This window comes from Drosophila willistoni, assembly GCF_018902025.1.
Source record: "Drosophila willistoni isolate 14030-0811.24 chromosome 2R unlocalized genomic scaffold, UCI_dwil_1.1 Seg200, whole genome shotgun sequence".
NCBI classification, from domain to species: domain Eukaryota; kingdom Metazoa; phylum Arthropoda; class Insecta; order Diptera; family Drosophilidae; genus Drosophila; species Drosophila willistoni.
This window is the reverse complement of record NW_025814051.1, coordinates 971,860-983,865: the sequence shown is the minus strand read 5'-3', so window position 1 is coordinate 983,865 and position 12,006 is coordinate 971,860. Positions and strand designations below refer to the sequence as shown.

Here is a 12,006-nt window from a genome sequence, read left to right as displayed (position 1 = left end):
TATGTGATTTAAAATTATTGAGTTAACAAAAATTATCTAAATTTCTACCATTATAAACATATGATTTCTTAGCAATAAAATATCAAATATTTGTACACTGCGAGTCAACATAAATATAAATACTATATAGTTTTATAGTCACATTGGATCAAATATGCCCAATTCGGATATATTATATGAGAGTAAATATACTTATGTATATAATTTTAAAATTTCTAAACAAAGATCTAAATAAGATTAAGTTAATGTGAGATCGATTCGAGAAGGAGTTGCCAGGACACTAGTAAATATGGTAAACCGCTCCTGGACATGGCCAAAGCTTGTTTCATTATGCGCTTTTGTGTGGATGGCTGACTGGATGTATGGGGACTTTGGTCGTGGGGCGTGGCTGTTGATCGGGCTCACCAGATAGCTGTATAGCAATGCTACATATGCAGATTGTTGTTACTGGTACCGAAGGTACAAGTCCTCCAGCCAAAGTCCTTTTGCAGCATTCCTTGTAAGGCTGAGAGAGAAATTCGCCATGATTTTCATATAATTTCCGCATCATAAAGCTGCGAAAGTAATTTTCCACTTGAAAGCACACAGCAGAAGCGCAGCCAAAAGTGTGAACCAAGGAGCGGGACTGTGGGGCAACTGACTGAGTTGTCCAAGTTGTTCTATACGCACAGTAGGTGTGCGGGGTGTGTTTGGGAGGGGGTGCGAGAGTGGAGTTAAAGATGGGAGTGGGTGAGGGTGTTGAGCTTGTTTTTTGCCACATTGAGCATTTGGTGTTGTCACCTTTTAGGCGCATGCAAATAAGACCCAGACAGACCGAGATTCCTTTTTACATTAAATCGAAGCCATCTCTTTAAGACCATGGCCATAAGATTAGGCTAAGCAGCTGGGCATACACACACAAATACACACACCGACACAATGGCAACACCAATACCAAGACACAGACAATAGGGAGTGGCAAATTTCATTATGCGGCTCACGTGCTAGACAACCAAATTCAGAGTAAAAGAAAAAGAACAGAACGGAACGAAATGCTAAAGTAGAAGTATAAGAAGCAGAAGCTGAGGGCACAAAAGAATATCGGAAACACAGAACACACGCACACACAATACACACGGAGGACATGCAGCACGGAGCCCAAAAGAGGAGCAGACCAACCCAGAGCCAAGAGGCTAGGCTCCATCTATCTATCTCGTTTGCTCTCTCTTGCTCGCTCTCATATACCCAATACCCCCTACCTATTCCCAGCCAGGCGGAAGGAAGTCAGTCAATGCCCGCAGCAAAAAGGCCAACAACAAATGACAAAGTAAAAACAAAAACAAAACAAAAGTGTAGTAAGAACAAAATAGGAGGTGGAATGGGATAAACAGGAGTAGAACAACTCATCCTACCCACAGGACAGAAAAAAAAATACCAGAAGGTGTGGGTGGGTGTACGGATGATGAGCTGGAGTGGGGGGGCCAAGCATCGCCACCATTAGCATCAGAGAGTGACTATAGAAATGCCCTGAACACACATACTTAGACAAATTTGGCTAATTTGTGCAGGTGCAGAAACAAAAGTAAAAGTAAAAGCAAAAGCAAAATGTAGCAGGAGGACCAACTTTACTTTACTGTGGTCATATCATAGGGAATAACCAACAGAAAAGTTGTTAATTATAATCATTAGCTTAGTTGATATTAAATTTAGGTACTAAGCACATCGATTTGCTTCTACCAAACTAAAGTGATCGAATATGAAAAAAAAAGAATAAATTTTAAGGCTTCAAATTAAGTCCGCCTCTTGGTATCCCTAGAAGTATGCTATACAACTTTAAACTTTGATCTCTTTAAATGAATTAAACAAATAAAATAAAGCAGCAAGTTAAAATTAATCGTCTACTGATGCCAAGAAAATGCCAACTCATTTTTAACTCATTTCCCACAAATATTTTGATGGCGAAGTGAAATTTGTATAAAAAATGACTTGAGAATCCTGTCAGACTATTCCGAGTTGCAGAAATACTTTCACGAACATTCCAATACACATAAGCATGTACCTTTCGATGACCCTTTTTACAATTTAATTTCTAAAAGGGAAAACCTTTCTTTTACAGGAGTTAGAGCTTGATCTGAGCACGTCCTTTTTACTTTCAATAAAGGAACTTCAAGACATGCGACTTAAAGTCGAAAAATTTTTGCCACTTGGCATTCTATTAAAGTTTTTATTTTTGTCGTTTGATTCTATTGCAATTTGAAAGTTCATTTGTTCTTAAATTGTTGTTGAAGGCCAAATTATAACTTTATTTCCGATGATTCGACAATTTGTTATCTTAATTACCTTTATTTAAGACTTAACACCTTTGCAAAAAATGTTATATAAAATATTTACTTTTTACTTTACTTACATATAGAAGACATGATAGGTAGCGAAATTAAATGAAATTTAGGTCAAAAAACACTTTATAGAAAATATGAACAATGTATGTGAGTTAAGCTTAGTTGGTATCTTTTAAGTGCTTTGTTTTCTTTCAACTAAATTTTAATACCCTCACACTTTCACAAAGTGGATGATAAAAACCTGACCAAAAATTGTTTCAATTGTGCAATACATACATATATGTTTTTATCTTATCTAATGTCTACACAAGTTTGTTAAATTAACTGATAACTTAATTCAGTTGATATTCAGTCCAAATTTTTGATAAGCCACTTATCTTTTTGATATGCCCTTTAATACCTTACCTAGGGCCATAGAGTATTAGCCCTAAACAAAAAAAAAATCCAAAAATTTAAATATATACATATGGAGAAAAAGAAAAGTAGAAGAAGGCAAAAGAAAAAAAAAAGTCGCTTGAGACGCAAATCGTTGGGGATTTATCAACAACAGAAATAAAAAACAAAAAAAAAAGTAAAAAAGAAAGAAAAAAGGAACAAACTTTTCTGTACTATGTATGTATCCAAGGGAAGTAAAGTCTATGCCGAAAGAGATATTGAGGCTGGAGTTAACAATGTTAACTCCCAAACAGACACAACTTGGGTATTTAGCGAGAATCGATTTTCGTTGATTTGCGCCATGCATCTCCACCTCTCACGCCAGTTCCAGCTTGAGGTCCACCACCCCCCTCATCCATGCTTAACTGAGCCAGGCCTGCCTGACCTTTCAACCTTTTGCACAACCAGGCACGTGGCAGTGGCAACCCAGAGAAAGAGAGAACGAGGCATCATCATCAGGAGCAGCAGCAGTAGCATTCATCGACATCTACATCCACATCAGCATCCATCCAGACTCAGGCAACTCATCACCATCATCATCATCATTGTAGTCTGCAAAGTTTATTTAGGCAAAAACACTCTTCAATTTTATAGCAACAAATTTGCATCGTAAAAGATACTTGCAGGCGGGCAAATGTGCCCATACACAACTAGCCCCCTCCCACCATCAGTTGCCAACAGTACAATCTCCACCTCAGCCATCACCCGCATGACCAAACCCAGAACGATAAAAATTCCCTTAAATTAACTTCAAGTCCTGACTTCTGAGATACCCTGTGATCAGAAAGTTTCCAAGATTTTTCAACCTCGTTTTCTTTTCTGTGGTCTTTCCAAATTGATTTTATTTATAAGTTGATTAGTAAGTTTGCCGACTTTTCCTTTAACCATATAAAAAATTTACATATATAGAAATTTTTGCCAGACTTTTTCTACACAATTTTATTGACTTTAATCAATTTATTAGCTGGCTTAATTTACCAAAGGAATATTCACCCCTTAATCTAATTGTGGGTATTTTGATTTGCCTAAAATGGAGTCAATTCTGCAAGAGTTTCTCTGATCAAGTATATATGTATATACCTACTAAATATATGCCCCTTCTAACTTAAGACCAGTTACAGGGTATGAAAATACAAAAACGTTTGTTTAGGTCACCCCTCCCACAAATGAAATAACCCCCTCCCCATCCAACCCCATCATAAACTAAGGACAAAATCGTAAAAAGTGAGCAGTTCATTTAAATTTTTAATATTTAGGCTACATGAACGGAACTCCTACCGCATTCCTTTTTGGCCTCCGCCCCTGCTTACCCCACCCAGCCACTTCTTCCTGTGAGCTCACTAAGTTTTGTTTTATGTTTTTCGGTCAAAGCGTTTTGAATTTATGCCTTTAATTAAATACAATCTTACCTAGGATTCATCTCTCTTGTGTCTTTTTGGGGTTTTCTTCTTTGGACTTCATATTATAAGCAAAGCTATCAAATAGAGTTGTATACTTTCTTATATTTTTCGTTTTTTTTCACTTATTTTTGTTGTCGGCTATATATTATTTCAACTGTTATGCATATATAGCAGCATCCTTGCTCTCTCGCTCTTACACAATGTGTCGCATTTTGGTCTTCTCTTTCTTACTGGGAACACGCATTCAGGATTTATTTTCACATTTATATGAGCGCGGGGTCGGGCATTACAGAACGCGGGGGGCGGTTGTGTTGGTTTGAAGGGAATGGGTATGTAAATTTTTCAGTAAAAATTCACTTCGTGATAATGGATTTTCCATGTCGCATACGCCGCAGTCGATGTCGACGTCGCTGCTACAACAAATAAAATCTGCTCCAACCCGTGGAGCCACCTCCGCAGCTCTCATCTACCCCCCCCCCCGCCCAAAAAAAAATACGCATCTCTCACACCACAGCTTTCCTCTTGGCCCGACGGCGACAATTACCTCCCCGCCTCCAACTTTTGCCTTTTGCTTTGGTTGAGGCATGATAGATGACAAGTCTCTTGGTAGGTGTATGACTGTGTGCGTGTGTGTGTGTGAGTGTATGTTCGTTCTTGGGGTACTTGAGAGGGTCGGTCTGCAGTATGTTTTGGGAAATTTGAATTTACAACAACAAAAGTCAAGCACACACACACACAGCTAACACTAAGTACGTTACCACTAGACGTGACACGAATTCCTTTCCCTCCTCCTTATCCACCCCACCTCTCCACGTCCTAAAAAAAAACTTTCTAAATCTGATACAATTCAAAAATCTATAAAACTAAAAATTCCAATATTTTTTATAGTAGACTCGTAAAAACAAGTAAACGCAAAATGCCTTCCCCATGTTAATATTTGAAAAATTATGCGCAACGTCGAACAAATTCTTTGAAAACCTAAAATTATTCAAATTGTCTTCACATTCAAAATGTTTTCACATATTTTATTCTAGAACTAAAAATGCAACAGCTAATCAATAAAATTTTTCAAGTCCAATGGGATTGTAACTTACATCATTATTGACCAAAAATAAAGCAGTTTAAAAACTGTTCAAAATCAGAAAAATAAAAACTTTGTTTTTCAAAGTACCAACTCCTGATAAGAAATTTATTCCTCACTTTATTGGAATTGAACTAATTAATATCTCAAAATTCCCAAAACTATATCAAATTTTTTTTTTTATAATTAATCCTTTTTGATTAATCCTAAATAAAATAACCTTAAACATAAATACATTCCTAATAGCGGAATTAGGGCTAAGACAAAAATATTTTAAACCAAAAGTATGACCAAAAATTTGAGAGTTTTGAAACACTTAAAGATATTTTGAAATGAACTGTGGTTAAAAATAATTGTTATAGAGTTTTTAAGTTATAAAGCATATGAAAATGTTTAAATTAGCTGAAAATAATGAATGCTTTTCCATCATATTGCATACTCCAGGGGGCAAGATTCCCCCATTTCGCAGCCCTAGACTATGTACATTCCTGAATTCAGGAACTTTGGCACGGTCGATAGAAACGTATTTGTTGACGATGAAACCCTTGGTCAAAATTCAAGGATTAGAAGCTAAATATTAAATATTTATCAATTGATTCTATATAAGTTGTTTATAATCTGAATTCACTTTACGCTGAAAGTTTAATTGTCAGAATAGATTAAGTATGAAATCCCTAAAAACCAATAACTAAAATGTAATTGCTTGAATGTCTACCAAGAAGGCTGAAAAAGTTTAAGCCATTTCTACCTTCTCTTTTTAAGACACAACACCAATAATCTGGCAAATTCTATGCATTAAACGTTCTCTCCCTTTGCCAAATCCCTAAAAAAGTTAACAAAACACTTTTTCATTGGTAAAGTGCTTTGATTTTGTCATCTAGTTAAACTGAGTGGGTGGGTGGTTGGTTTCGTTAGGCATTGTCATCGTCCGCCCAGGTCGTGGTCTCAATTAGGCTAACTTCTAACGATGGTTGACTTCCGATTGGGAATCCGATTCGTGTTGGCTGTTTTCACTACCAAGATTGCATACATACTGCTCCTTTTGCGTGTGTTTTGGCCGAAAGGCAAATGGCATTGCCAACTTTAAATGGCATTTTCTCTTCTTAGAGAGCACAGAGAGCGAGAAAGAGGCAACGGAAACGCTCTGTCTTTCTTTTAGTGCGCTCTTTCTCTCTTAACAGTTCTCTTCGTCTGCAAATGTTGTTGTTGGGATTTTCTTTTGTTTTTCCGTTTATTATTTTATTAAAGTTACATATGAACTTAATTTATAATGAATTGTTTTTTTTTATAATTTTATTCGCTTTTTTTTAAATTTTAATCAGTAATATTAAACTTTTTGTTTCTGTTTGTTTTTTTTTTTTGTATTTCCTTTTTTTTTATTTATTTATTATTATATTATATTTATTTTTTATGTTTTGTTTTGTATATGAATCGCTGGCCCGCCCCGCTTTTTAGCCCCTGCCCCCCAATTTTGCTTTACTCTACTTCTTGTTTAGACACATTTTCCCCCAGTTCCATTTGAAAAAACTGTATGATCTCTGCTACTGCTACGCCGCTGCTGCTGCTGCCGCTGCTACTGCCATTATCGGCTTCTGTCCATAAAAAATGTTGTAAGTCCCCCCCCTTAAAATGTCCATTGTCAAAAGCCCCCGGTCAAAACGTTCTTCCCCTGGCACACTTTTGCTGCTAACCCACAGTCGGACTGACCACACCACACACATATCATAATCATTCTCTTTCTCCTTTATTTCTCGCATCCATCCATCTAGCCATTCTTCCTTCCATATCCCATCCATCAAATTTTCATTTGCTGTTGCTTCTGCTGCTTGCCGCGCTTAGTTCGTTACTTTCTTTTATAAATTAACAAATTTAGCTAAATAGTTGTAGTTGTTACAGTGGTTGGTTGGTTGGTTGTTGTTGTTGGTAGGTTTAATTGGATTGGTTTGTATTATCATTATTATCCTCCTGCCTCCGCCTGTCTCTTTTATCATTTTCCTCTTTAAACTGCTGCGCTAACTTTGATATAGTTTTTGGTCGCCCATTTCCCATCTGCAACTTGCTACATGCAACAATTTTCAATGTTTTAAACAATATTTTTCACTTGCTTTTGTGTAGCACTGCTAGATTATTGGTAATTGTTGCAATGAATGTTGTTCTGGCTATTGTAACAGCTCGCATTGCCGTTGCTTGGTTGTTTTTGTGTTTATTTTTTAAACTTTTGTTTTTTCTTTTTCTTTTTTGTTGGTTTATATTTGTTGTTGTTGTTATAATGCGATGTAATATGTGTGTTCGTGTGTGTGTGTTGATTGGTTTTCTTGTGTTTGTGTGTGTGTGTGTGTGCGAGCAATACAGCTTAAAGGAAATAATCGGGTGTTCTTCGTGTAACATGAGGCTCGCCGCGCCTCGGTGCTGGGTCAAATTGTAGGCTAAAAAGAAATTGGAGAAAAATATAGTTTATTAGTTTCAAAGTGTCTTAAATTTCATAAAAATCTGATTCTATTTCAATTAGAACCACCTGTAGCACCTATAATTTGAAATTGAGGTCGGTCGTAGCTAATAACACAAAATATTTGGGTTCATATAAACAATATATATGATCTCTGCTGAATTCTGCCCCTACATGAACTACATTACGTTATTTATAACCAATTGTTATTAAAGAAATATCTTTTCCGAATCGACTATTGAGTTGCTAATCTGCTCTATTGAAATTATAATATAAAATTAATCTTTCTGTACTAATTGTTAATAAAATGGCATTTGCTAACAAAAATTGTACATATTCAAGAATTTTGCTTAATAAGTTTTATGTAAAAATGAATTAAGTTAGAATTAGAAAACTTAGTTTAGTTTTGCAGCCAATCTACATCAATATATGTATAATCTATTTCTAAAATCTTTTTTCAGTACAACCGCTAAATCGAAAATTTCAATAATTTTTGGATAATATTATAATATTTTTGAGATTTTTGACACAAAAGATTTCACTGTACTAGATTTTTAAACGCGTTTTTCCCACCTCTACAAATAAATCTACTTTATATATATAATGCCTAAGATCTAAGTAAACAATGTATATACCCAATAAATAGATAAAGTACAAAGTTAAGATAAGCACACTTTTTAAAGATAAAGAAACAAAGGATTTTAAATGCTTTACGACTTGGCTCTAACGTCAATGAAATCGCGTGAGTGCAAAGGAAAACATTTAATAACCTTACAACGTCACTGAAACGTGAATTTCATTTTAATTTTCTCGTAGAATCATGCTAAGACCAGATAATGAATGTATCTATTAGATATTTATCTATAACTTACTCCAAACATTTACTAGACATATGTATAATTTCATCAGAATGTTTAAGCTATACTTACAATGAAAATTTAAGTGAATCATCAAGTTCCATAAGAGCCGCTTGGTTACCACATCTATAGCAATAATTTGGCGCAGAGAATATTGTGACAACATTCCGATCATGACACCAATTGTAGCCCTCCATAACCAGTTGATGGGCACGCGAGACCAATGTGAGTCCGTTTGTGTTGTTAAATGTTTCCGAAATGTCCTAAAGATATAATAAACGGATGAGATGAGATGAGACTAACTGACATATCATATGAACACTAATAATATTCCAAATATACCTGTCCGAAAGTGTAGCCAGCGCCACGAGGCGAAATACCCCAGCCGCCCCTATCATCGGGATCGGACCATAGCAAATCGCACATGGGTCCTTCATGTGGCACCTCCTGCAAGCGATCCAATGCGCGAATATGATCCAGACTGTCAATTGATGGACTTAAGCCGCCGTGCAGGCAAAAGATTTGCCCATCTACCAGCGCGGTCAATGGCAAGTAATCGAACAGATCGGTAAAATATTTCCACACATTGGCATTGCCATACTTCCGCAGGCATTCATCATAGAAGCCATAGACCTGTGTGATCTGGCGCGATTCGTGATTGCCACGCAATATGGTAATGCGTTCACGATATCGCACTTTAAGTGCCACTAACAGGGTCACTGTCTCCACCGAATAATAGCCACGATCCACATAGTCGCCCATGAACAGATAGTTTGTATCTGGCGATTTGCCACCTATCCGGAATAGTTCCATCAGATCATGGAACTGGCCATGTACATCGCCGCAAACTGTGACAGGACATTTTACCTCTTGCACATTTGACTCCTTTGAGAGAATCTCCTTGGCCTGAAATAGAAATGCAAAAAGATTTAATACAATCTCTAGAAGAAATTTAAAATTCTCATTCTATTAACTACGTATTATCAATCAAATGAAATCTCTAATCTGAATTTGAACTTGTTAAACGTGTTTCGTTCTGTTGTATAGATAAGTACAAAAAACTCACTTAATTGGCGTATATTAGAGGCTCTGTGAAAATTAACTTAGTCATTGTGAATATATAGTATTAACATTTCCAATGATTGAAAAAGTTATATACAGAATTTTGGCTAAACACGCCTTTAACAAACATAAGTTTTATTAATTTTGGATAATAATTATCCTTTTGGGTTTTGTTTAGTTTTTGTCTTGACAAATCGTCGATAACACTTAAACATATAAACATTCATTATTTATTTAATGACTCTTAGACCGAGGAATTGCCAAGGGTTGTACGATACGGAAGACCCCTTTTAGTCATAAGCCATTATTCATATTCATAAAAAAATGATTTATTTTCAGCATTATTATGACAAATATAGGGAATACCAGAAATCCAAAATACAATCCAAGGACTGTAATTCATGGAGAAAGTAAGACCAGACCTGTATGGGGAGGATAATTTTGGAAATAGAAAATTTCTTCTTTATATAGAATGTTCCAACCAGCTTTCAACAGGTCTATTTAATTGGCAAAACGAATTAATACATACAAATTTTTGTATTTGTGTTTAATGAAGACATGTTTCCGGGCCGGAAAAACAAGCATTTAACGCCAACGCATTTTCAGTATTAAGAAGATATATTTATGCGTAGAACAAACCACAAATTGGTTGTTCATCTTTTGCTTTTTGCCATCATTTTTTTTACCTTGACTTTGACAGCGTCTAATGTCTAAGGCAGCTCTCCGCTCTCGAGCGAAACTTCCGCCTATATGGCCCAGCCTATGGCAAGGTAAGTTTGTTTGGCAGATGCAGCATCACGAGGTTCACAACAAGTCATTGTGGACCACCACAGCCGCCGTCGCCGCCCCCGCACCGCCCATTCACAGACTTGCCGGCGTACCACCCTTTGCTTGAATTTTCTCAATGTTTCTTTAGTTTTCTTTCTTTTTGTATTTTTTCTTCTCTTGATGAGAAATTTATTTGGGTGACGCAAACATAACCCCACTTCCCAATAGCCACAGTGTATCTGATTGTATGCGTGCGGGGAGAGCTTGCATACAAGTGTGCACACTTACAGATGTGTGTGTGTGAGAGTGTGTGTTGGTGCAACGTTCAAATCAGCAAATTGAAAACAATTGATATTGATATGAAAGAGAATTTAAAAACGTTTAATATTAAAGTGTTAAATTGAATTCAGTAATCAACAAAAACATACACACACACACACACACACACAATAAAGGTCGCAAACACTCATCAGCAGCACACATATTGAAAAGATACCGTTTAGGCTGTGTGTGTGTCTGTATTCACAGTACATGGATACATATTCTAACATTAAGTAATATTTATTTTGCGAAAACAGTCGACATTGCCCACCAATCTTGCCAAAAGGGCAATCAGCGGGGGGGAAATAGTGTATGGGCAAGGTTGTTTTGCTTAATTTTCCCCCAACAACAAAAACTACGCGCATTTCACTATCATTAACTAAACAATTAGAAAAAATATATATAGAAATATCTCTTTTTGCTCTCTGGCTTAGGCCATTGCCTACACATATGTATATTGCTCCCGGTCGCACCTATCTCTGTCGCTCTCTCACTTACGCACTCCATCTCTCTTGCACTCATTTAAAGTCTTGGAATTTACCAATAATTTCAATATGGCGACTACTCTCTTTATCTCTCTCTTGCGCACTCAGTAATGGAATTCGGCCGCTGCTGCGTCCCGAAAGTGATTCATACGAGCGAGAGAAAGAGCAAGAAAGAGATAGTGCGATGAGGGCACGCAGCAACAACGTTCAGCAAAGGAAAAAAAAATGGGGAAAAATGCTCGCCTAGCATGCAATGGATGATGAAAACTTATTTTTAAACATTTTCCCTTACCTTTTCGCAGAGGGTCCGCACTTGTGTCTCTGTCAATTGATTGCATTCGTTCAACTGCTCAATCCATTGATCAAGATCTTTTGTTGTTGTTGCTTTATCTTCCATCGCAGTTGTGGTGGAAGAAAAAGTCTCGTCAATCTTTGTCGATTCAATTTTGACGGCTTTATTAGTACTCGGGGGTGAAGGAAAATTATTATATTTTTTTGTGCAAATTGGATTGCCTGCAATGAGTCTGGCACTTGGCGTGTGCTAGTTAGAAATTTTGCCCCAATTGAAGCAACAATTTCTGCGTTTGATATAAAAAGCAAATTTTCTCGTAATTTTTCTTTTCCTTTTTTCACAAGCGACGAAGGTATACCAGCGTTGCCAGTTGCCAAATCGTATCTGACTCTGGCAGCTCTGTAAAAGACGATAACAATAAATTGAACGATTATCGATAAGCTGAGAAACTAATCGATTGCATGTTAAAAAGTTTTTACATTTTCTTCCCCAAAATTGATTATACTTATTTCTTTATTATAAAAAGATTCTATCTCTGTCA

At 36.4% G+C, this 12,006-nt stretch overlaps 1 protein-coding gene across 1 annotated transcript; it reads right to left on the bottom strand.

Annotated features, from left to right (window-relative positions):
• Positions 1-7,366: 7,366 nt before the first annotated feature.
• LOC6641730 (serine/threonine-protein phosphatase PP2A) lies at positions 7,367-11,853 on the bottom strand. Its single transcript, XM_002064610.4, has 4 exons — positions 11,466-11,853; positions 8,880-9,443; positions 8,610-8,800; positions 7,367-7,660 (listed from the first exon to the last, which is right to left on the bottom strand). The coding sequence occupies exons 1-4, from the start codon at positions 11,568-11,570 to the stop codon at positions 7,588-7,590; spliced, it is 933 nt and encodes a 310-aa protein (XP_002064646.1). The 5' UTR covers positions 11,571-11,853; the 3' UTR covers positions 7,367-7,587.
• Positions 11,854-12,006: the final 153 nt, after the last annotated feature.

Bases quoted from the DNA above. Each gene is read 5' to 3' on its own strand.
- LOC6641730 (XM_002064610.4), bottom strand. From the start codon at position 11,570: ATGGAAGATAAAGCAACAACAACAAAAGATCTTGATCAATGGATTGAG. The intron at 9,444-11,465 runs GTAAGGGAAAAT...TTTCTATTTCAG, and splicing joins TGCGGACCCTCTGCGAAAAG to GCCAAGGAGATTCTCTCAAA. The intron at 8,801-8,879 runs GTATATTTGGAA...TTATATCTTTAG, and splicing joins CTGGCTACACTTTCGGACAG to GACATTTCGGAAACATTTAA.